Source organism: Oncorhynchus gorbuscha, linkage group LG23 (genome assembly GCF_021184085.1).
Source record: "Oncorhynchus gorbuscha isolate QuinsamMale2020 ecotype Even-year linkage group LG23, OgorEven_v1.0, whole genome shotgun sequence".
NCBI lineage: Eukaryota > Metazoa > Chordata > Actinopteri > Salmoniformes > Salmonidae > Oncorhynchus > Oncorhynchus gorbuscha.
This window is the reverse complement of record NC_060195.1, coordinates 66,901,883-66,928,982: the sequence shown is the minus strand read 5'-3', so window position 1 is coordinate 66,928,982 and position 27,100 is coordinate 66,901,883. Positions and strand designations below refer to the sequence as shown.

The 27,100-nt window shown below is 46.2% G+C and overlaps 1 protein-coding gene across 5 annotated transcripts in view; it reads right to left on the bottom strand.

Moving 5' to 3' along the window:
• The window catches only part of LOC124010509 (histone deacetylase 4-like), a 97,028-nt gene that overhangs the window by 69,190 nt on the left and 738 nt on the right, over nt 1-27,100 (bottom strand). For 3 of the 5 annotated variants that reach the window (XR_006834454.1, XM_046323000.1, XM_046323002.1), the window contains exons 2-4: nt 25,756-26,231; nt 15,706-15,774; nt 788-1,056 (exon numbers count right to left, since the gene is read on the bottom strand). Coding sequence is in view for 4 of the 5 variants with exons in the window: in XM_046323000.1 (XP_046178956.1) it covers nt 788-1,056; nt 15,706-15,774; nt 25,756-25,777 (360 nt within the window). In the remaining variant the exon portion in view is untranslated. Of the gene's footprint in view, nt 1-787; nt 1,057-4,348; nt 4,567-15,705; nt 15,775-25,755; nt 26,232-27,100 lie in introns of those variants that run through there. The other 2 variants (XM_046323001.1, XM_046323003.1) reach the window with 2 other exon arrangements.

Here is a 27,100-nt window from a genome sequence, read left to right as displayed (position 1 = left end):
AGAGGTATACAGGGAAAACAACAAGATTACATGTCTTCCTCTTTCCAATCCACCAGTGTCTGTCTCCTACTTTCTTTCCCACTCCTTGACCTGTCTTGGTGATAGGCAGAGGTGTGTGCGCTGCAGGTCTCGGTGTGTGCGCTGCAGGTCTCGGTGTGTGCGCTGCAGGTCTCGGTGTGTGCGCTGCAGGTCTCGGTGTGTGCGCTGCAGGTCTCGGTGTGTGCGCTGCAGGTCTCGGTGTGTGCGCTGCAGGTCTCGGTGTGTGCGCTGCAGGTCTCGGTGTGTGCGCTGCAGGTCTCGGTGTGTGCGCTGCAGGTCTCGGTGTGTGCGCTGCAGGTCTCGGTGTGTGCGCTGCAGGTCTCGGTGTGTGCGCTGCAGGTCTCGGTGTGTGCGCTGCAGGTCTCGGTGTGTGCGCTGCAGGTCTCGGTGTGTGCGCTGCAGGTCTCGGTGTGTGTGTGTACAGGCTCTGAATGGGGCTGATTGAGCCTGGGCCTCCCTGCCTTGGCTTTGCGTCACTCTCTGCTACCTGAGTGGTCTTCCAGCCCCACCACAGCCCAAAGGAGCCCTTGTGCTGTTAGCACTGTACTGGGATCAGACCTCAGCCCTTCAATCTGCAGAATCTACATCACTTACAGGCCCAAACACTGACCCAAGAGCAGGGCAAATATCATAGGGCTGAAAGGCTTCTGCTGCATGGAGAGAGATCTAGTTTAGACATGTATGAGAGGGAAATTACTGTCTTTCTTGACATGCTTCTGGAGCGGAGTCCCTCCCTCACCCCCCACACCTTAACATGTTCCTGCAGCTGGGCTTCATGCTGGCGGTTGAGCTGCTCATGTTGCCTCTGGAACTCAGCGATGAGGTGCTGTCTCTGAATCTGTTGTTTCTGTTTCAGGGACAGGAGCTCCTGCTGCAGCTGCTGCTCTCTGGCCTGGGCTGCAGATGCCTGGGCTGCAGAAGGTGACATGGACAGCTGCTGCTGGTGCTGGTCAATGCGTAGGTCCATGGGGATGGCAGCCGGGGGCAGACGCAGGGGCAGGGCAGAGTTAATGTCCACTAGAGAGAGGAACAGAGAGACAGAATGGTAGTCCATGCATATTGGATAATGAAAAAAGACTAAATGATGGGACCCAAGTAGATAAAATAAAACAGCCATCACATTCTGTGCACGCACGCACGCACGCACGCACGCACGCACGCACGCACGCACGCACGCACGCACGCACGCACGCACGCACGCACGCACGCACGCACGCACGCACAGCCATCACACACGCACGCACGCACGCACACGCACGCACGCACGCACGCACGCACGCACGCACGCACGCACGCACGCACGCACGCACGCACGCACGCACGCACGCACGCACGCACACACACACACACGCACGCACGCCGCACGCACGCACGCACGCACGCACGCACGCACGCACGCACGCACGCACGCACGCACGCACGCACGCACGCACGCACACACACACACACACACACACACACACACACACACACACACACACACACACACACACACACACACACACACACACACACACACACACACACACACACACACACACACACACACACACACACACACACACACACACACACACACACACACACACACACACACACACACACACACACACACACACACACACACACACACACACACACAGCATCCTTATCAGCACAGAGAGCCCCTTCACAGTACTGTCCATCTGGCCCTGATATGTCAAACATGAAGTGTAGCACTCCTCTCACAAAGACTGCATTGAACTGTGGCGTGGTGGAGGAGACTTCAGCCCTGGCCAACCACCCCCAGAACGCACTGCTACAGGAAGGCCTCCAATCGCACGGCTTCCTCCCCATTAAATCTGAATAAATAGTCGCGATTGGACGATTATTTATCTACAAGTTTTCCCAACAGCGTGCCAGACAGCCAGATATGTTTGCTTGAAACTCTGTCTTAATCGTGTTAGGCTAACACCCACACTAGGTGCAGCACACACAGTCACACACAGTCACACACAGTCACACGCACGCACGCACGCACGCAGTCACACACACGCACGCACAGTCACACACACGCACAGTCACACACACGCACAGTCACACACACGCACAGTCACACACGCACAGTCACACACAGTCACACACGCACAGTCACACACGCACAGTCACACACGCACAGTCACACACGGCACAGTCACACACGCACAGTCACACGCACAGTCACACGCACAGTCACAGTCACACGCACACGCACAGTCACACGCACAGTCACAGTCACACGCACAGTCACACACACGCACAGTCACACACACGCACAGTCACACACAAACAGTCACACACAAACACAGTCACACACAAACACAGTCACACACAAACACAGTCACACACACAGGCCTAAAGACTCATACACACAACACACACTAAAGGCAGACACAGTCTCTGGGTTCATCAGATGAATGAGTACGGTTACATGCACACAATAATAGTGAATAGTCAGATCACGTCGACATGCTTTTCAAGAAGAACCATTTCCATAATAATCCTGTTTACATGGACACATCTGAAACCAGGCTACCTGATGGGACTTGGCTATACGCAGAAAAATCACCAATCAAAACAAACGTTTTTCCACAGCGATCGTGTTCTTTTAGGGAAGCGTTTGAGTTGGGACATATACAGTTGGTATGTGAAACCTATTTTGAAGATGCTGTAAGTTTTCCCCTAACTCACTAACCTTGTGCTGCTGGTGCTTGGTGGGTCATACGCATATCAAATACACCGCTCAAACTCCAATTAGGGTGTTAACGTGTCCTAGCAATTTGAAAGATCGCTCAGAAAACCAGATGTTTTTTTTTATTTGTTTATTTTACCCCCTTTTCGTGGTATCCAATTGTTAGTAGTTATTATCTTGTCTCAATGCTACAACTCCCGTACGGACTCGGGAGAGACGAAGGTCGAATGCCATGCGTCCTCCGAAACACGACCCAACCAAGCCGTACTGCTTCCGAAAACCAGATGTTTTAATCGCTATGTGCTTACTTCGATTTTGACCTTACGCCCATTAAGATGAGCAGAATACAGCGTTTACATGACTAATCCCATACTCAGCCTTCTAATCAGTTTAATATTGAATTAGAAGTGTTTATGTAAACGTACTTAGTGATGCTGCACAAACCAATATGTAGATTCTCTCTCTACCCCAATTCTTTGCCCTCCTCCCTAAGGACCACTCCCACACACAGTCAAGCACAGCATTCCAAGACCAACGATTGGCGATTCTGTCCCATGCAGAGAGAGACATACACAACCATAATGTCCTAGCTCTGAAACACATGCTGCAGCCACTGACTGGTACTGCCTGTGATCATCTCATTGACTATACCACTCCGTGTACACAACACTAACCAACAAGCAGGAGAAAGAGAACGTAACAGAGAGGAATAGTTTGAGAGAGAGAGAGAGAGAGAGAGAGAGAGAGAGAGAGAGAGAGAGAGAGAGAGAGAGAGAGAGAGAACAGAGAGAGAGACAGAGAGAGAGAGAGAGAGAGAGAGAGAGAGAGAGAGAGAGAGACAGAGAAACAGAGAGAGACAGAGAAACAGAGAGAGAAACAGAGAGAGAAACAGAGAGAGAGACAGAGAGAGACAGAGAAACAGAGAGAAACAGAGAAACAGAGAGAGACAGAGAAACAGAGAGAAACAGAGAGAGAAACAGAGAGAGACAGAGAAACAGAGAGAAACAGAGAGAGAAACAGAGAGAGACAGAGAAACAGAGAGAAACAGAGAGAGACAGAGAAACAGAGAAACAGAGAGAGACAGAGAGACAGAGAGAGACAGAGAGACAGAGAGAAACAGAGAGAGACAGAGAGAAACAGAGAGAGACAGAGAAACAGAGAGAGACAGAGAGACAGAGAAACAGAGAGAGACAGAGACAGAAACAGAGAGACAGAGAAACAGAGAGAGAGACAGAGAAACAGAGAGAGACAGAAACAGAGAGAGACAGAAACGGAGAGAGAAACAGACAGAAACAGAGAGAGAAACAGAGAGAGACGGAGAAACAGAGAGAGACAGAGAAACAGAGAGAGACAGAGAAACAGAGAGAGAGAGAGAGACAGAGAAAGACAGAGAGAGACAGAGAGAGACAGAGAAACAGAGAGAGACAGAGAGAGACAGAGAGAGACAGAGACAGAGAAACAGAGAGAGACAGAGAAACAGAGAGAGACAGAGAAACAGAGAGAGACAGAGAAACAGAGAGAGACAGAGAAACAGAGAGACAGAGAGAGACATGACTTTCAGAGAAGCATTGTGTAATAGAACATTTATAATTGACATACCCATCAGCGCTGTAGTGATCATGGCGATAAACGCTCTCCTCTCTTCTCTCTTCCCCCTCCTATCGTTTCCTCCTCTACAGCTCGTCTCTGCCGTGTGTAAGGATCTATTTAGCTTTAGTGGTGCTGCTCTTTATATTTCTGTCTCTGTCCTCCTCTCCTTTCCTCAGTTTTCTGCTTTCTCAACACTCCTGCTCCCTCGCTAGTTACCTCTCTCTGTGTCCCTCCTCTGTCTTTACCCATCTGTGTCCCTCCCCTCTCCCTCTTTGTACCAGTCTCTGTGCCCTCCTCCCTCTCTCTGTGCTGGTGACATCACAGGGCTGTCGTAGGCCTGCTGTCTGTTTATTCTGCTGCTCCTCCATTTCCTGGAACCGACGGCAGATACACAGGAGAGATAGAGTGGATGGAGGGAAAATCTATTCTGTGTCTTCCTCTGTTGACACTGCATCCCCCCTCTTCCCTCTGAGTACAGAGAACTAGTTCCCTCTAGAAATACACCCAGTGTTGGACATTGCTCTGGCCACACACACACACACACACACACACACACACCTCTCTATTCTTCAGATCACGGTTCTGTGAAATATATGTCTATAGCCTCAAGTGAACTTAATTAAGGCTATAGGGGCTCTTTATGGTTGCTAGGAGACTCCCCGTCAACACACACCCCCTTTGTGTTATTTGCTCTGACGTTGGCGTTGCTAGCGGGCGGAAGCGTAAGAGAAACTTCACAGTTGTGTTCTACATCACAGAGCATTGATTTCTGGGACAGTGGAAGGACATGGGGGAAGGCCTACAGTAGAAGGGTTCAGTCTAGCCGGGCCACAGGTAGGCCGCACACAGCTGTAAGCATGCAGGCTGCTATAGGCCCCACTCTCCAGTTGTTTTAAACCACGGTGCACAAGCTCAGCATAAGATCGGATTCCATTTCAGCAACAACCTGACGATGTGACGTCTCTCACACTTGTTTATTTATACGGGAGCCACTTATTTATAAACGTTGATATCTGCCCATCTCGCCCGGCTCGCAGTGACGTCAACGCTTGCATGAAATTCACGGAGATAACCACGCCTGTATCCCACTTTCCTCTCACCAAAACAAGGACCAACGTGCACTCTGGTGCAGACACACTGTGCTTACAGTAAAGAAAGCCCTCCAAAAGTAGTTCTTACACAATAACCTACCTGCATCAAAACAAGGGCCAATGTGCACTCTGGTGCAGACACACCTGGCTTGCAGTAAAGAAAGCCCTCCTAAAGTAGTTCTTACACAATAACTTACCTGCATCAAAACAAGGGCCAATGTGCACTCTGGTGCAGACACACCTGGCTTGCAGTAAAGAAAGCCCTCCTAAAGTAGTTCTTACACAATAACCTACCTGCATCAAAACAAGGGCCAATGTGCACTCTGGTGCAGACACACCTGGCTTGCAGTAAAGAAAGCCCTCCTAAAGTAGTTCTTACACAATAACCTACCTGCATCAAAACAAGGGCCAATGTGCACTCTGGTGCAGACACACCTGGCTTGCAGTAAAGAAAGCCCTCCTAAAGTAGTTCTTACACAATAACCTACCTGCATCAAAACAAGGGCCAATGTGCACTCTGGTGCAGACACACCTGGCTTGCAGTAAAGAAAGCCCTGCATCAAAACACGGCTGGCAGGAAGACAGAGTTTTTTCCTCCATCTAAACGGCTTTGAAAGCATCTCAACTGTGTCTTGTGTAAAATCCTACCGTCTTACCCAGGAATTCCACTCATTTTATTTACAAGAGGAATTATTTCTGACGCAAATACATTTTGGTAACACCCCTTATCAGCTACTGGTTTATAATGGATGATATTAAATCATTTATAGTTAATTCTTTCAATGCATTATTAGACCTTACAATGCATTATATAACCTGCAATAAACATTCATAACAGCTCACGGCTCCATGCATACAGCACGTGCAACAGTACCTCAAATGAAGAGAAATAGATGGAGAAATAGATAGATTGAGAGATGTGGAGGGAGGTGGCTGAGCTCTTTCACGGCTTCCCCCTGTTCTCTCTTCCTATTTTCAGCTTCCACGGAGGAAGCTCCCCACCATGTGAGACATAGATTATTCAGTAGTGACTTGGCTTATTCATTACACCAAACAGACTCCCTCCAACACTCCATATAAACAACCACTACTACTCACTCTCTTCTTTCTCGCTCTGTCCCCCTCTGTCAGCCTCTTTCGCCCACTCTCTCCGTCTCTCTCTCCACACACATCTCTATCACACTTTTCTATCCACTATTTACATCTCTCCTGTTTCTTTCCCTCGGCCTCACCCTTCTCTTCTCTCCTCAGATAAACAATGTGTTTACCACCCCTGGGGGGCCTCCCTGCCCCCTCCCTCTCCCGGCTCCCATTACAGAACACAGATAGAAATAGATTCAATTCAATTCAAGGGCTTTATTGGCATGGGAAACATGTGCTAACATTGCCAAAGCAAGTGAGGTAGACAACATACAAAGTGAATATATAAGGTGAAAAACAACAAAAATGAACAGTAAACATTACACATACAGAAGTTTCAAAACAGTAAAGACATTACACATGTCATATTATATATATATTATATATATTATATATATATATATATATATAATATATATATATATATATATATACACACATACACACACACACAATGTACAAATAGTTAAAGGACACAAGATAAAATAAATAAGCATAAATATGAGTTGTATTTACAATGGTGTTTGTTCTTCACTGGTTGCCCTTTTCTCGTGGCAACAGGTCACAAATCTTGCTGCTGTGATGGCACACTGTGGAATTTCACCTAGTAGATATGGGAGTTTTTCAAAATTGGATTTGTTTTCGAATTCTTTGTGGATCTGTGTGATCTGGGGGAAATATGTATCTCTAATATGGTCATACATTGGGCAGGAGGTTAGGAAGTGCAGCTCAGTTTCCACCTAATTTTGTGGGCTGTGTGCACATAGCCTGTCTTCTCTTGAGAGCCATGTCTGCCTACGGCGGCCTTTCTCAATAGCAAGGCTATGCTCACTGAGTCTGTACATAGTCAAAGCTTTCCTTAATTTTGGGTCAGTCACAGTGGTCAGGTATTCTGCCGCTGTGTACTCTCTGTGTAGGGCCAAATAGCATTCTAGTTTGCTCTGTTTTTTTGTTAATTCTTTCCAATGTGTTAAGTAATTATCTTTTTGTTTTCTCATGATTAGGTTGGGTCTAATTGTGCTGCTGTCCTGGGGCTCTGTAGGGTGTGTTTGTGTTTGTGAACAGAGCCCCAGGACCAGCTTGCTTAGGGGACTCTTCTCCAGGTTCATCTCTCTGTAGGTGATGGCTTTGTTATGGAAGGTTTGTGAATCGCTTCCTTTTAGGTGGTTGTAGAATTTAATGGCTCTTTTCTGGATTTTGATAATTAGTGGGTATCGGCCTAATTCTGCTCTGTATGCATTATTTGGTGTTTTACGTTGTACACGGAGGATATTTTTGCAGAATTCTGCATGCAGAGTCTCAATTTGGTGTTTGTCCAATTTTGTGAAGTCTTGGTTGGTGAGCGGACCCCAGACCTCACAACCATAAAGGGCAATGGGCTCTATGACTGATTCAAGTATTTTTAGCCAAATCCTAATTGGTATGTTGAAATTTATGTTTCTTTTGATGGCATAGAATGCCCTTCTTGCCTTGTCTCTCAGATCGTTCACAGCTTTGTGGAAGTTACCTGTGGCGCTGATGTTTAGGCCAAGGTATGTATAGTTTTTTGTGTGCTCTAGGGCAACAGTGTCTTGATGGAATTTGAATTTGTGGTCCTGGTGACTAGACCTTTTTTGGAACACCATTATTTTGGTCTTACTGAGATTTACTATCAGGGCCCAGGTCTGACAGAATCTGTGCATAAGATCTAGGTGCTGCTGTAGGCCCTCCTTGGTTGGTGACAGAAGCACCAGATCATCAGCAAACAGCAGACATTTGACTTCCGATTCTAGCAGGGGGAGGCCGGGTGCTGCAGACTTTTCTAGTGCCCGCGCCAATTCGTTGATATATATGTTGAAGAGGGTGGGGCTTAAGCTGCATCCCTGTCTAACCCCACGACCCTGTGTGAAGAAATGTGTGTGTTTTTTGCCAATTTTAACCGCACACTTGTTGTTTGTGTACATGGATTTTATAATGTCATATGTTTTACCCCCAACACCACTTTCCATCAGTTTGTATAGCAGACCCTCATGCCAGATTGAGTCGAAGGCTTTTTTGAAATCAACAAAGCATGAGAAGACTTTGCCTTTGTTTTGGTTTGTTTGGTTGTCAATTAGGGTGTGCAGGGTGAATACATGGTCTGTTGTACGGTAATTTGGTAAAAAGCCAATTTGACATTTGCTCAGTATATTGTTTTCATTGAGGAAATGTACGAGTCTGCTGTTAATAATAATGCAGAGGATTTTCCCAAGGTTACTGTTGACACATATTCCACGGCAGTTATTGGGGTCAAATTTGTCTCCACTTTTGTGGATTGGGGTGATCAGTCCTTGGTTCCAAATATTGGGGCAGATGCCAGAGCTAAGTATGATGTTAAAGAGTTTTAGTATAGCCAATTGGAATTTGTTGTCTGTATATTTGATCATTTCATTGAGGATACCATCGACACCACAGGCCTTTTTGGGTTGGAGGGTTTTTATTTTGTCCTGTAACTCGTTCAAGGTAATTGGAGAATCCAGTGGGTTCTGGTAGTCTTTAATAGTTGATTCTAAGATCTGTATTTGATCATGTATACGTTTTTGCTCTTTATTCTTTGTTATAGAACCAAAAAGATTGGAGAAGTGGTTTACCCATACATCTCCATTTTGGATAGATAATTCTTCGTGTTGTTGTTTGTTTAGTGTTTTCCAATTTTCCCAGAAGTGGTTAGAGCTATGGATTCTTCAATTACATTGAGCTGATTTCTGACATGCTGTTCCTTCTTTTTCCGTAGTGTATTTCTGTATTGTTTTAGTGATTCACCATAGTGAAGGCGTGGACTCAGGTTTTCCGGGTCTCTATGTTTTTGGTTGGACAGGTCTACCAGACAGTACAGCTGCTCGCACTGAAGCGCAGCTCTGATTTAAAGCCTGTTGTCTGAGGATGTCCCTCAGTCTGATTGCAAAGGCTCTACACTCCACTCGTTAAGTCTAATAGATGTCGAGCTCAACCCAGGCCGAGTCCTGCCTATCGCCGGTCAGAATGGGCCGGGGAGATATTATTTACCACGTTTAGAGATGTGGTGAGAAGTTTGTCACAAGGCCTGGCGGGAGGCGAAACAAGGAGAGGGAGAGACGGCATGACAGACACAGGTTGCTGTGATGGGAAACTGAGTGGTCTGTATGGGGACTGGAAGGTCAAAGGTTGGCTGGGTCTGCGTTCACCTTTCAGGTGGTTCAAGATCAATGATTATGAAGGATTTTGCAAAACAGTGACAATAAGTGCAGGTTCATGTACACCAGGCTTTCATATTAATACCTAGAGGGACAGAGGACGAGAGCCAACACGTCCAGGCCAACACCCCACAGGAAACCACGAGGAACTCTATGAGAGATCAGTCACTCAAATGGCCGGTCTGTCTGTCAGTCAGTGTCTTGGAGCCGCCCTCTGGCAGCTCATCTTACAGACAGAGGAGTTCCTCAACACGCCTGTGTTCCTCTAGTCACAGAGAGACAGGGAGAGAAATGGGGTGTCTGTGTGCAGCGAGCCCGACTCATCCCAACATGCTCCGGCCTGTCCGGGGCCTCCGGCTGACGTCGGCGTTCCAGTCTGCAGCGCGGCAGCCGGGAGAGGGACGCGGGAGAGAAAGGGGGAGATGTGGGACTTGAGGAACAGAAGGGTGAGATGTGAGGATATGAGGGTGCCCATACATACGTGCACAAGTACATCTCTCGCTACTTAACCCAGATGAATCTATGGACGAGGGCGGACGTCACAGTCATACAGGAGAGAGGACGCTCTGTCCTCCATGACTGTGGGAGAAGACAGGTTCAAGCAGAGGTTGATATCCAAAAGGGCTCATCCTCACCAGTGTAACAGAAATCTGTGTCAAGGCTGGGGGAGCAGTGTTTCCCCGAGCTCTAAGCAACGATAGCAGAGACCCTGTATCAGGGGAAGTTGGGACCCCCGTTCTCAGTTGGGTCATCAGGTATTAACATGGTTCAGTATCAAACTCAACAGAGATGAAAACCAACACCAGACAGGCAAAACAGCTCGACCACAGTGGTCGAATCTCATTTCCTTTCTCAAATGACAAATAAGCCGTTTAAGGGAGAGGTGTTTTCTTTGCCATGCATCACGACTCGAGAGCTCGATGTGTATCAACCACATGGATTTACATCTGAGCGAGGAGAGGACCGGGGGGAGGCAGACGTGTGTTATGGGAGACGTTTTCCACAGGCCAAAGCATTATCCTGGGGTGGCATCAGATGACGACTGGGTCACACTGGGTATTACACACAGACAAAGGTCTGGAACTGGACACCATCGGCTGGATGTGTCAAGCATCTCACAGTAGGAACTGATCTAGGATCAGTTTAGCCTTTTACATAATATTGAATGGACAGATGGGGGGGATCTGAGCCAAGATTACCACTCCTACCCTGGATCTAATGCATCCGATTATAGAAGCTGTATCAACAGCCTTGGAGAGACTGACATCATCCACATATAGCGTGCTTCAATGAGTGGGCTAAACAATGCTAACCAGGGACATGACTGTGGTTAAAATGAGGCAGTTGCACCATTCAGGCTAGTCACACCACCGGGTGTACACTCTTACTGCCTTGTTATTCTGGAACACAAAGAAGTACAAGTAGAAAAGTGCCCATAGAGCATATGAGAGGAGGTCCATTGAGTCAGAGTATTGAATGGGGTTCTCCGTATCGGTCTGTGGGCGGCAGTACAAGACATACACGGTTTCCATGACAACAGTCCCCAGAAATCTATGATGTCAGTAAGGGATATTTCAATATTTAATGGTGTCACTGCAGCTGAATAAAGAACAACACATGGTGTGGAGAGAGAGAGAGAGCGACAGAGTCTATTCATTTTTATTGTTTATTTCACTTTATATATTCACTTATATATTATCTACCTCACTTGCTTTGGCAATGTTAACACATGTTTCCCATGCCAATGAAGCCCCTTGAATTGAATTGAGAGACAGAGAGCGAGAGCGAGACAGAGAGACAGAGAGACAGAGAGACAGAGAGAGAGAGAGAGAGAGAGAGAGAGAGAGAGAGAGAGTTTTTTTGCCCGGCAACAGGGTGAAGGAATGTTAGATGGCTTATTTATGTGTTAAATACCAAGACTGCCAAAATAAAGGAAACCCATGAGTAAACAATATAAAGTATATCGAAAATTCCTGAATTAATTATCAATTAACATGCCATCATGTGCTGGCTCATGTATAAAACGGCCCAGTTGCCTGTTATTTTGGCTACCATGGATAGAAGAAGATATATCAGTGATTTTGAAGTTAAGACTTATGGGAGATTCTGGAACGGGACGTGACAGTGTTTTCCACAAACATCAACAGAACAACAAATTATGGAATTTCTTGTGGAAGAACGGTGTCGCATCCCTCAGATTTTCAGCCACTTGTAGTCTATGCCAAGGCGCACTGAAGCTGTTCTAGCCCAACGTCCTATTAAAAAGGTAGGTAGCAACAAAAGTATGGTCACTTAGTGGTTAGAGTGTTGGACTAGTAACCGGAAGGTTGCAAGTTCAAACACCCGAGCTGACAAGGTACAAATATGTCATTCTGCCCCTGAACAGGCAGTTAACCCACTGTTCCTAGGCCATCATTGAAAATAAGAATTTGTTGTTAACTGACTTGCCTGGTTAAATAAAGGTTACATTTATTTTAAAAAATATATTTAAAAAATAAAAATAAAATAGTAACTTAGTTGTAGTCACGATCTGGTTACCTATAACTAACAAACATAGTTATGTTTTAGCGTTTTTCCATATTTATTCACTTATTTCCAGATATCTTCAGAACTACCCACAAAGGTGCTACCTATCTAGTTCCAGCTGGCTATCGTTAGCTACTAGCCATGCTAGCATGGTATTACATTCCAAACAAAGTGTTGGCGAGCTACTATGTACATCCATGAAGAAGAAACTATAAACATCCTCGTCTCCTGTGCGTTTGGTATTCGAGGGAGTGTCATAGTTTTCCGTCATTTGTAGCTAGTGCAGTAATACACGCGTAGTGCAGTAATACCCACAAGGACGGGGTTACGACTCATTTGTGGCCCAAAAATGAGAAGCAACCTTTTAAGTTGGACCAGTGTGTCTGGTTGACGTGAACAGATTGGAGTATGGGAACTGTGCGTACCTCTACTGTATCCAGTGCTCATTTCTCCCCGGAGGACTCCGATGGCAGGATTCAATTTGAGACTGACTGAAACCAGGTGCTGTGCCGAGCGTGAATGTGAAGCCTGCAACATCTATTTCCTACCGACCTACTGGTACATTGCAAGTGTGTACAGTATCCGTCAAATGTTTGGACTCATTCAAGTGTTTTTCTTCATTTCTACTATTTTCTACATTGTAGAATAATAGTGAAGACATCAAAACTATGAAATAACACATATGGAATCATGTAGTAACCATAAACGTATTAAACAAATCATAATATATTTTATATTTGAGATTCTTCAAAGTAGCCACCCTTTGCCTTGATGACAGCTTTGCACACTTTTGGCATTCTCTCAACCAGCTTCATGCACCTGGAATGAACAGGTGTGCCTTGTTAAAAGTACATTTGTGGAATTTCTTTCCTTATTAATGCATTTGAGCCAATCAGTTGTGTTGTGACAAGGTAGGGTTGGTATACAGTAGATAGCCCTATTTGGTAAAAGAGCAAGTCCATATTATGGCAAGAACAGCTCAAATAAGCAAAGAGAAACGATAGTCATTACTTTAAAACATGAAGGTCAGTCAATACAGAACATTTCAAGAACTTTGAAAGTTTCTATAAGCGCAGTCGCAAAAAACATCAAGCGCTGATGAAGTAACTGGCTCTCATGAGGACCACCACAGGAAAGGAAGACCCAGAGTTAACTCTACTGCAGAGGATAAGTTCAGAGTTAACTGCCTCAGAAATTGCAGCCTAAATAAACGCTTCACAGAGTTCATGTAACAGACACATCTCAACATCAACTGTTCAGAGGAGACTGCATGAATCAGGCCTTCATGGTCGATTTGGTGCAAAGAAACCACTACTAATGGACACCAATAAGAAGAGACTTGCTTGGGCCAAGAAACATGAGCAATGGACATTAGACCGGTGGAAATCTGTCCTTTGGTCTTATGAGTCCAGATTTTTAGTTCCAACTGCCGTGTCTTTGTGAGACTCCGAGTAGGTGAACGGATGATCTCCGCATTTGTGGTTCCCACCATAAAGTATGGAGGAGGTGGTGTGATGGTGTGGGGTGCTTTGCTGGTGACACTGATTTATTTAGAATTCAAGGCACACTTAACTAGCATGGTTACCACAGCATTCTGCAGCAATAAGCCCAAACCAGATGGGGTGGCGTAACGGGACCATCATTTGTTTTTCAACAGGACAATGACCCAACACACCTCCAGGCGGTGTAAGGGCTATTTGACCAAGAAGGACAGTGATGAAGTGCTGCATCAGATGACCTGGCCTTCACAATCAACCGACCTCAACCCAATTGAGATTAGTTGGTCCGCAGAGTGAAGAAAAAACAGCCAACAAGTGCACAGCACATGTGGGAACTCCTTCAAGACGGTTGGAAAAGCATTCCAGGTGAAGCTGGTTGAGAGAATGCCAAGAGTGTGAAAAGCTGCTTTGAAGAAGCCCCGTCTGGATTACTGCAACTCCCGTCTGGATTACTGCAACTCGCTGTTGGCTGGGCTCCCTGCCTGTGCCATTAAACCCCTTCAACTCATCCAGAACGCCGCAGCCCGTCTGGTGTTCAACCTTCCCAAGTTCTCTCACGTCACCCCGCTCCTCCGTTCTCTCCACTGGCTTCCAGTTGAAGCTCGCATCCGCTACAAGACCATGGTGCTTGCCTACGGAGCTGTGAGGGGAACGGCACCTCAGTACCTCCAGGCTCTGATCAGGCCCTACACCCAAACAAGGGCACTGCGTTCATCCACCTCTGGCCTGCTCGCCTCCCTACCACTGAGGAAGTACAACTCCCGCTCAGCCCAGTCAAAACTGTTCGCTGCCCTGGCCCCCCCAATGGTGGAACAAACTCCCTCACGACGCCAGGACAGCGGAGTCAATCACCACCTTCCGGAGACACCTGAAACCCCACCTCTTTAAGGAATACCTAGGATAGGTTAAGTAATCCCTCTCACCCCACCCCCCCTAAGTTTTAGATGCACTATTGTTAAGTGACTGTCCCACTGGATGTCATAAGGTGAATGCACCAATTTGTAAGTCGCTCTGGATAAGAGCGTCTGCTAAATGACTTAAATGTAATGTAAATGTAAGAATCTAAAATATATTTTGATTTAACACTTTTTTGGTTACTACATGATTCCCCATGTGTTATTTCATAGTTTGTCTTCACTATTATTCTACAATGTAGAAAAATAGTCCAAATAAAATAAAACACTTGAATGATAGGTGTGTCCAAAGTTTTGACTGGTACTGTATATATCTATAGTGTATCTGACTATCCCTCTGAAGGCCTCTCCTTGGTTCTTCTTTGACTATTGTAGCTCCGCTTGTTGTTGTGTTCTGTGGGTTCCTGCCTGTGACTAGTTGTTTTCTGGCTTACTCAGCTATGTCAACCGTGGTGGTTGGCTAGCTAGGCTAGTAGGCTAAAATAATTAACTTTAGTTGGCTGGCTTAGATAACTGCATATACCGGTAACATTATTTGATAACTGGTTAGATGGTGTTATGTATTTCCTAAACGTTGATTTACTTTAATGTAGCTGTAAGCTAGGTGATTATAGCAACTGTCTGACTTACCCAGTGCTAATGTAACATTAGCAAGCTAGTAGTGCTAACGTTAGCAGGCTAGTTGGCTAGCAACCTAGATGATTTGTTACAATAAATTCATAAAGTATTTGCTGCAAATTAAATTGAAACCAGTAGTCATGACTATAAATGATTTGGTTTAATCTGAAGTTACACGTCACACCCCGCAAATGTTTTTAATTCATTAAATTACTTCTGCATTCTTATCAGTTTTAGTACACATAACGTTTCTCCTCCAAGAAAGCCGGATTGCTTTCCTCTTAGCTTTGTGTGACAGACAGACCTTAAAAAACACACATTGTAAAGACAACGGTCGACATTCAGTCACAGAATGAAAGACAGACAGGTAATGTGTTGGTCTCCTACCTGTGGGGATGTGGTTGAGGGCAGACGTCTTCAGGACATCCAGCTGCTGCTCCTTGCCCCGGAGTCCTTCTGTGGGAGAGGGAGAGAACTCCGCTTCAAATATGGTCCGCAACATCGAGATAACCCTCCCTCAATCAACCGACAACCGACCGAACTACACCTCTCTGAGAGGGAGCCACCGCGGCATCGAGGCAAACAGCCTAACGGAGCAACCGTCGCTTCGCTATGGACCCAGAGAGCCTGAATCGCCTGGAAACAGCAGAGAATCTACACTGGGAACTCATGCTGAGATGCCAGGGGTTCTCTGCCCTGAAGGAAGCTTAGTGGAATGGCACCGTTCATTCATCAGACAGTGTGTGTGTGTGTGTAGGCTGGTTGTTGGGCTCAGCTGAAACTGGCTGTGCTCAGCATAGCAAGTGTGGGAGAAAGAGATGGAGAGAGAAGGGGAGAGGGTGGGAGAGAAAATGAGGGGGAAAGGTAAAAATAACACTCCCTTTGGGTACAGCGAGCGCAGACACACACACACACACACACACACACACACACACCTAGCTGTGTGCCCATGCCTCTCTCCCGTCTGTGTACGCAGGCACCGAGGCTGAAAGTATAGTGGCAACATGAAAAGGCTTTTGTACCAGCCGAGCCCTGGGAAGACAGGGCTATAAATAGACCAACCAGAGGAGAGGAGGGGGAGACGGAGGGGAAACTGGGTAGGGGCTGAGATGAAGAGAAAAGGAGGGGGAGGGAACAGGGGCTATAGAGAACATGATCAACAAGAAAAAAAGGAGGGAAAGGAAAGAATCAGGGAAACGAGAGGCTACGATATTAGAGAGATCAGAGAGCATAATGACATGGCCAGGAGCAACAAAACACCTCAGAAAAGGACATGGCCTACAGATGCAAAAACTAAAAACAAATCTCCCCTCTCTCACACACACACACACACACACACACACACGTTTGCTGTCCAGATAAGCACACTTGGCAGTGGCGTACATAATGTTGCATCAAGCCATGAAGATGCTTTGCTTTCTCTAATTTCTTTAAAAACAGACAGGCGTCGAAAACAAAATGTGGGGTCCCTTCGGGGGAAAGAAACAGGAAAACAGGCAAGCGTCTTGCTGTGTTTGGTCTATTTCTGGAGCTCTCCCTGGACCAGACACACACAGAGGTTTAATTAGCTACGGGCCTTGGGCTATACCATGCAGTACTAACTCAACCGTCTGTGCGTGTGTGTGGGGGGGGGGCGTATATTCTCAGCTCTAGCTTTAGGAGCCGTCTGTATGTCTGCTTCACCTTGCAGATCACGGAGGATGAGGTAAAACATGCTGCAAAAGAGGCCATTTATGACAAATAACAATGTGATCAAAGCCTTGTAGAGTTTTTTTACCTTCAGAGTTACAGTGAGCAGTCCAGGTGTGGCCAGTGAGAGAGTGAGAGAGAGGACAGATGGCAGACCCACACTTTACCTCTCAGATGACCCAGATTGACATCCACTGTTTATAGGACTACACACAGACACACACCGTTAATACACAAAGACACACTGCTAACACACACAGACATACACCGTTAATACACAAAGACACACTGCTGACACACACACACACACTCCTGACACACACACTGCTAACACACACACTGCTAACACACACAGACCAATGTCAGATGATATTTCCGCAAATCACACCCAAATGATCCAGCTTCCTGCAGCCAGATGGAAATTACTATGGAAATGAGGTGTGTGTGTACACACACACACACACACACACACACACACACACACACACACACACACACACACACACACACACACACACACACACACACACACACACACACACACACACACACACACACACACACACACACACACACACACACGTTACAGGTCGACCATGTAGAATTGTTAGCATCGCTACTAGAGTGAAGGGCCTGTTTTGCATGGCTGTGTGCTGAGGTTCAGGTAATGACGACACATGTGTCTGTCTGCAGCCTGTAATGGTACAGCAGCTGAGGGTTATACCAGCTGGCTTAGTCTCACTCTGTAGGCTGTAGTTAGACACACAGAGAGACTCTCACTGGAAACCACAGCTGATACCTGAGACAGACAGACACACTATAAGTGGAAGGAGGAAGATGAAGGTAAAGGAACAAACCTCCCCACCCCCTCCCTTCCAGCCCTGAACCAGGGGCTTCCCTACTGCACCTCAAGAGGGCGCTCTGGTCAGGGTATCAGTCTGTGAAGGTGGTGACTGTTCTTCAACACTAGTCCTGAGAACCTGACAGGGTGTACAGGCTTTTGATCCAGCAAAGCACTAACACTCATGATTCAAGAAATCAATTGTTCATCAAGACCTTCCACATGAAAAGCACCACAACTCCATGCTGTGCAGAATAAATATGAACACGTGTGTGTGTGTGTGTGTGTGTGTGTGTGTGTGTGTGTGTGTGTGTGTGTGTGTGTGTGTGTGTGTGTGTGTGTGTGTGTGTGTGTGTGTGTGTGTGTGTGTGTGTGTGTGTGTGTGTGTGTGTGTGTGTGTGTGTGTGTGTGTGTGTGTGTGTGTGTGTGTGTGTGTGTGTGTGTGCGCTTGGGTGTGTGTAGATGTGTGTGTGCATGGGTGGAACTGCTGGCAGGGGTTCTATTAAATGATGAGCAGCCTGTTAAAGCACAATTAAACCATGTGTAAAATAGTTTAAAACAGTAGTTTAAATACTGATGGGAGGCCAGAGAGCGATCAACGAGACCAACGGGTCAGTATTGTAGTCTAACTACACCAAACTGGTAGTACTGTAGTCTAACTAGACCAAACTGTTCGTACCGTAGACTCTAACTAGACCAAACTGTTCGTACCGTAGACTCTAACTAGACCAAACTGTTCGTACCGTAGACTAACTAGACCAAACTGTTCGTACCGTAGACTAACTAGACCAAACTGTTCGTACCGTAGACTCTAACTAGACCAAACTGTTCGTACCGTAGACTAACTAGACCAAACTGTTCGTACCGTAGACTCTAAATAGACCAAACTGTTCGTACCGTAGACTCTAACTAGACCAAACTGTTCGTACCGTAGACTCTAACTAGACCAAACTGGTAGTACCGTAGTCTCTAACTAGACCAAACTGGTAGTACCGTAGTCTAACTAGACCAAACTGGTAGTACTGTAGACTAACTAGACCAAACTGCTAGTACCGTAGTCTAACTAGACCAAACTGTTAATACCGTAGTCTCTAACTTGACCAAACTGTTAGTACCGTAGTCTAATTAAACCAAACTGGTAGTACTGTAGTCTAACTAGACCAGTGGATTTAACTTCTTTAGAAAACAGCCCTAATGTTGGAAACAAACATCATTATGTTGTCATCAAGAGTAACATTGTCCAATTTACAGCACACAATGTTTCACATACAGCAGTTAATCATCTGTTGATCTGTTCGCAATACGAGTATCATCACACCTCATGTACCCATTTGCAGTCCACGTTCATGCCCGCTCATTAGTAAATCACTCTCTCTCTCACACACACACACACACACACACACACACACACACACACACACACACACACACACACACACACACACACACACACACACACACACACACACACACACACACACACACACACACACACACACACACACACACAGGAAGGATGCTCCTGTCTCATTACACTGGTTGCACTTCCCCTCCCCGCTGTGTGTACCATGGAGAGATCACACACAGAGGAACAATACCATCAACCAGACAGGCCTCTCCTTAGGAGACACTTCCTCTAGGGCCATCCCATTCACTTCCTGGGGTCAGCATCTGACGTCATAGCAACATGCCCACAATCAGCGACCCCTGACTTCTGGGGCAGGCTCTGACGTCCTGTCATAAAGAGAGACCCGTTCTGTGAACAGAGGCGACCTTTAGGTTCCCGTTCACACTGGGAGGAAGAGCAGAGAAAGATTGTGACGGTAATGAGTGGAGGAGTAGGCATGTATCTCCCTGTTTCCCAGCATCACAGAAGCCATTTGACATGGCATAGCATGGTTAGATAACATGTGACCTATATCCAATGCATATGAATGATTTAAGGAAAATGGCTAATATTAATTGAGGAGAAAAGTGAACAGATGTAATTGAAAAGTGTGGCCTTGGAAGACTGGCTCTAACTCTACACGCTTGGCTTGGTTTGAAAAGACCAACTTTGGTTTGACGATCAGAGAAGGGAAGTTTCCTAGTAAATAAGCCCATCATTAACCTCACACTTCCAGAACCACCAGAACTCAAGAGGCACGAGCCTTGCAATGCCACTAAGAACCTCCTAGCTTCATGTCAGTCGGGCTTATAAGAGATACCCGACAATGAACAAAGAAAACATTGATAAAAAAGTTAGCACTTCAACCAATCACGCATCCAGCCATCCATCCAGCCATCCATCCAACCAGCCAGCCATCCATCCATTCCACTCACATCCCAGACTAACTTGATATCGTCGTCCTCCTCCCCTTGCCTGTCCCTCGGAGACAAACAATGACAGGCCGTGTCAAAAGCCAGAATAGGTTTGCTTTCGTCTGTGTAAACTGTAATTGCGGCTGGCAGTACACCCTGTATCCGGTTTCTCTCTGTGTGGAGTTAGGGACATAAAGGCCTCGGGCGGCTCGGACACACAAAGAGACTCTTTCCTCTCATTATCTCCTTTCCCCCGCCACCGTCTCTAGCCTAATGCCAATTAAAAACAGAGCTGAGGAACAGGCAGAGGGACAAGGCCCCAGTATGGAGCCCATAATGGGGTGTTTGTTTAAGGGGGACGGGACGCTCAGTGGAGCCTTACTCTGGACAGTCAGGTTGGATGGTAGGGTCCAGGGCGGTTTCACCCAGGCAGGACATAACCCCTGGTCCTGGATGTGTTGGGCTGGGGGAGGCTAGAGTGGACCAGGCCAAAGCAGGCCTAAGCAAATTCTTGGTGAGGGAGAGGACAATCTGTCAGGCTAGAAGGTCTGTCAGAAGTTATTGTCAATGGTCATTGGGTGCAATGAGGACATTTGGCAAGAGAAGCTGAAGATGTGTATTTTGACAACAAAAAAAATCTGGTTGGACACTTACCAGTACGTACAAATGCACACGCAATGTCACAATGGTTCAGTTTCTGAGATGCTGGCCCAGCCATTCCTCAGTTACATCCCAGACTATACCACCTGTCCGAGTACAGCAGGGCCCTCTGTCAGTCTCAACCCACACCCCTGTCCCGGGACTGAATGACCTCACCCAATCACATCACCCTGTCAACGGTGTAACATGTTTATGTTATTCTACGTATACATATTCTCTGTCTTCACCTGTCTCAAGGGCAGACAAGGTGCCATCAGCACTAGACATCCACCAACACACCTGGGCTCCCACTGATAAGAGATGTGTGTCTACAGGGGTTTGACAGAGAGAGAACCATCTCTCCTCTACGGTCCATGCTATTGAAAGCTGTTGAGTTGCATTGACAACAGTTGCAAACAGAAGAGGAGTGTTTCTGTCATGTAGCCTTGTGTTCAGTGTTCTTGTTGTTCCATTTATAGGTCTGCTCTGCAGCACATGGCAGCAGCCACTGACAACTGCTCCATCATGCAGAAAATACACACACACACACACAAAGAAACCAGTAACAATGGTTGTTTGTTCACCATGCATTCAATCACGTGTGTTGCTATAAATAGCCCATGGATAAGTGAATGGCTCTGATGTGCAGAGTGGGAGTGATTTGAACCCCTTCACCTCTAGTTGGATTGGATAGTGTGTGGTTTAACCCCTTCACCTCTAGTTGGATTGGATAGTGTGTGGTTTAACCCCTTCACCTCTAGTTGGATTGGATAGTGTGTGGTTTAACCCCTTCACCTCTAGTTGGATTGGATAGTGTGTGGTTTAACCCCTTCACCTCTAGTTGGATTGGATAGTGTGTGGTTTAACCCCTTCACCTCTAGTTGGATTGGATAGTGTGTGGTTTAACCCCTTCACCTCTAGTTGGATTGGATAGTGTGTGGTTTAACCCCTTCACCTCTAGTTGGATTGGATAGTGTGTGGTTTAACCCCTTCACCTCTAGTTGGATTGGATAGTGTGTGGTTTAACCCCTTCACCTCTAGTTGGATTGGATAGTGTGTGGTTTAACCCCTTCACCTCTAGTTGGATTGGATAGTGTGTGGTTTAACCCCTTCACCTCTAGTTGGATTGGATAGTGTGTGGTTTAACCCCTTCACCTCTAGTTGGATTGGATAGTGTGTGGTTTAACCCCTTCACTTCTAGTTGGATTGGATAGTGTGTTGTTTAACCCCTTCACCTCTAGTTGGATTGGATAGTGTGTGGTTTAACCCCTTCACCACTAGTTGGATTGGATAGTGTGTGGTTTAACCCCTTCACCTCTAGTTGGATTGGATAGTGTGTGGTTTAACCCCTTCACCTCTAGTTGGATTGGATAGTGTGTGGTTTAACCCCTTCACCTCTAGTTGGATTGGATAGTGTGTGGTTTAACCCCTTCACCACTAGTTGGATTGGATAGTGTGTGGTTTAACCCCTTCACCTCTAGTTGGATTGGCTAGTGTGTGGTTTAACCCCTTCACCTCTAGTTGGATTGGCTAGTGTGTGGTTTAACCCCTTCACCTCTAGTTGGATTGGATAGTGTGTGGTTTAACCCCTTCACCTCTAGTTGGATTGGATAGTGTGTGGTTTAACCCCTTCACCTCTAGTTGGATTGGATAGTGTGTGGTTTAACCCCTTCACCTCTAGTTGGATTGGATAGTGTGTGGTGGGAGGAGAAAGATCTTCATAATGGACAGAGAGGGGATGACAGGAGGGTAAGGAGACAAAAACTTTGTTTCGCTGTCACACATGCACACTTGCTCTCGTGAAAACACACACACACAAACACACACACGCTCACATTTAGACACACATGGTCAGTCTACTAGTTTCACCACTTATTCTCTGAGGAAGAAGATAACATGAAGATCAAACCCTCTGTAGTCTAGACCAGTCTACTCTGATCTGAAGCAGTAAGCCACAACCAGGTGTGCTGCTGTTCACCATATGCCTCATATCAGTGAGCCTATCAGCACCTTAAAGTTGTATAATACTAGAAACCATTTCCTCTTCGAACCCACATCAACAGGAGCCTTGTACTGGAGGACAAGGAGTAGCACGTTAAGTTCACTGGTTCAACCACATAAAACCCCCATGGAAACAGAGATAGGAGAGAATTGAATTACAGTAGGTTAAAGTCCTTTGTCGACGTGAATACACTGGACCAGCTTCACTTATCTGCTGGGCCAAAGATGTATTGGCTCAAAAAACGACATCTTTCCCAGGAAAAGATCAAGCTCAAAAAAAAGCCACCGCCCAATCACTTACCGACCGTGCCTCTGCTCTGAATGGAACAGTGTGTGTGTCATGACTCAGTGCCGGGCCAGCTCTAGCTATGGTAAACATGTTTGCGGTGGTTCCAGGAAACCCTTAGAATCACTGAGTGGGATAACGTAAAACCTTGCCGGCTAGAGTCCACTGCTATCATTTCCCAACACTATCAATGTGCTGCCTCCTACTCTGCTGAAATATTAAGCCTATTTATGAGGCCCGATGGGATACTCGTTCAATATCTCTTCACGACCGCAAAAACAACGTTAGTCTGTGTGCTTCGACATTATGTTCAGTAGATGGTCAAGCAATCTCTGCACTGCAGGCATCCAACTGTTCCACGAGGAAGCTCTAAAACCTAGGAACAACACAGGATGTAAGGGCTAGGGCAGGGGTATAACTCGGTACCAGATTAGAGGGAAACCATGATAATATGCAGTGGAACTAGCGTCGAGGTCCAGAGTTGAGTTTGAAAGGCTTAGGGCCTATGTTTTCTGAATGCGCGTGCATGCTTGCTTTGTGTATGACGAGTATTCAGACTTTTGTCAAAGTAAATCATTAGAAGAAGACAAATCTCCGATATGTTCTTCCCAACAAATGGAAGAATGGAGGAAGAGTAAACTAATGGGACAGCTACAGAGCTAAGGGAGTGACACACCCACACAGTGCTGTGATTGTGAGCAAGCAGGTCTCTTATCTACCGCAGCTAAACTGCACAGGGCAGCCCGGGCAGTCACTGCATCGCCATGGGAACTGATGGTAAGCGTGCCTCTCTGACCAGTGACCACAACCACAGAGGGGCCGCCGCCGAGGATCATGGGAAAACCACAGGGTCGTGACAGAGAAGACTGACAGGTCCTGGCAGAGAACCACTGGGCTGTTTTTTATGTGGGAAAAACTGCAGCAACAGTCTGAAATACCTGGTAACCCCATTGTTTACACTAGGCCTGCAGAACCATTTCAGAGGCCTGCAGAACCATTTCAGAGGCCTGCAGATCCATGTCAGAGGCCTGCAGATCCATGTCAGAGGCCTGCAGAACCATTTCAGAGGCCTGCAGATCCATTTCAGAGGCCTGCAGATCCATTTCAGAGGCCTGCAGATCCATTTCAGAGGCCTGCAGATCCATTTCAGAGGCCTGCAGATCCATTTCAGAGGCCTGCAGATCCATTTCAGAGGGGCCTGCAGATCCATTTCAGAGGGAGGGGGGTTCTTAGAAAAGATTTAGAGGAAGTATAACATTTAAACTGAAGAGCCTGCAATTCCACAAATGACCGACAAAAAGCAGTTATGGAAGTTTGATCAAATCAAAATGTTATTTGCCACAAGAGCCGAACACAACAGGTGAAATGCTTACTTTTACAAGCCCTTAACCAACAATGCAGTTCAGAAAAAAAGTGTTAAGAAAGTATTTACTCAAATAAACGGAAGATAAAAAAAGCCACTGGAAGTAAAGCTGATAATGGAGTCAATGCCACGCAGATCATAGACATGGGAACAATCACACACATCTACAGTAGTTCAGTTTAAACTGAAAGAAGAATGGAGAGAGAAAAAGAAAGGGTTGGTATCACACCATACTCAGAGAAAAGGATGGAGAATCTCCAACAAGCATTAGGCTGGATTTAAAACTCTAAGTGTTGAGGCTAACTAATCCAGGCATCAACTAACGATGTAATGTGCTTACTTTGGCTTGGCTTCAGCTTGGCTGGGGAGTGGGGACTACCTAGTATGGTGTAGGCCTACCTCGAGGTTTCTCACAACTTAGGACAATCCTATATGGAACCCTATTCCCTATATAGCGACTGTCAAAAGCTAGTCCACTAGGCAATTGGGTGCCACTTCGTACGCAGACCAGTATGTAGTCAGGTCAAATTTAAACATCATGGCCGCCACATGAATTAAGTCCAACTAACAAGACTCTTGAAATAAAATGGCCGATATCATAATATTTGAAGTACTCCAGGTACTGTAAGCCTGCTTTGGGCTCCTAGCAGATGTGGTATAGGTGTGATTCCTGTATGAAATGGAGTCTTAAAAGGAAGCCTGGGTAAGGCAAAAAATTTCATAAATATGCCAACTTTGATTAATTGTTTCTCAATTATGCTTTTATATACAAATGTCAAATATATGTCAGCAATCCTTCCTCCAAAGGACCATCCTATGAATACAATTTTGAGAAAATCATGATATTTTCTTGTCCTGGTATCGTCAGGAATCATTCATAAGATATACTTTATGGCTAGAGGGGTTACCTCAAGCCTTCTCAGGGGCCCACCAGATGTTACCTGGGCGCGGATATTTATAGTGCACACATCCCCCAGTGTGTTAGTTAAACGCGGCCATTCGCACCATCCACAACAGTAGAGACCTTTAGTTAGCCTACCTCTTTGTCATGGACGCAATTTGACGAACACAGGCGGAACAGTAGGACACTTCACAGCATCACACTGTATATTCAATCATGTGCACAAATGACATTATGTACAGGACAAGCCAAAGAAACAGAAAAGAACCACAAATATTATTTTGAGTGAGTCCACGTCATGGTTTGTTATTGACTTGAATAAGATTTGACAGGGAGGTATTCTGAGATGGTACAGCTATACAAAGCACACATTAGGCCTACGTGAGATGGATCCAGTGAGCATGGTAAGGGCTTACCTTGGTGAGTGTGTGATGTCATTGTTGACAGGATGGTCCTCGGAGAATCCACAGTGAAGTTTTAAAATATACGGCCTGGAGAGGAGGAGGACGGGACAGGTGGAGTGTGTGTGGGTCGGGTGGGTTAGTGTGTGGGTCGGGGGGGGGGGTTAGTGTGTGTGTGTGTGTGTGTGTGTGTGTGTGTGTGTGTGTGTGTGTGTGTGTGTGTGTGTGTGTGTGTGTGTGTGTGTGTGTGTGTGTGTGTGTGTGTGTGTGTGTGTGTGTAGGGAAGGGGGCTGGTCTGATGTGTACCAAGATCAGGGCCACAGTACTCCTCAGCAGGAAACACAATCACACGCAAGTGTCTTCACTGGTCAGCAACAGGAAGCACAATCACCCACAAGTGTCTTCACTGGTCAGCAACAGGAAACAGCCCTCCACCAGACAACCTACTATTCAGGTAATCCAATCAGAGACACCCGCTCACTTGTACCAGCCTTTCAAAGAGAAAGAGAGAGAGGGGCAGTAAGTCAGGATGACGCATCAGCAACATAAATCTGAGCTGGATTCAGAAACAATCATTATTCATTCTGAATCCCCCTACACTAACACATCATTAAGTGTACAGATGGAATGAATACCCACAACAAACACAGACTACTAGACCACCCATCATGTGTAGGGCTAAGCTAATGGCCTGGAGGTAGGGAGGGAGGATGTGTGTTGAGAGAGGTGGGGTGGGGGGTTGTGGTAAGGGCTTCTCAAGACAGAGGAGCAGAGTGTGGAGCTGCGGGACAAACCTCCAAAAGTCGGTCACGGCTGGCACACATTCACGCTTTGTGATGGAAAGGGGTTTGTGTGCGTGTCTGTGTAGAGGAGGGGGTAAACCCCTGGGGCGCTATGCCCCTGCACTCTCTATGGGCTTTGCTTGGTGTGTGTGTGTGTGTGTGTGTGTGTGTGTGTGTGTGTGTGTGTGTGTGTGTGTGTGTGTGTGTGTGTGTGTGTGTGTGTGTGTGTGTGTGTGTGTGTGTGTGTGTGTGTGTGTGTGTGTGTGTGTGTGTGTGTGTGTGTGTGTGTCCACGCTTGTCTAGCCCCATTGTCCCCAAACTGGTTGTGTGATACAGGGTGACAGATTTGGAGAGAGTCCCTTTAGCTCAGAGAAAGAGACCCAGGGCGTATAGCTCCACGACCAATCTACAACATTTTGTTACTTATCTTCAGTAACGTTACCTGGTACATTTTAAACAAGCTACATCCACTTTAATTATGTATACATTTGGCATGAATGGCATGAATGTAAAAACAAAAACTGCTTTCTAATGAATAAATAAAACGTAGGAATACTAAAATAGTCAGTAGGATGTTG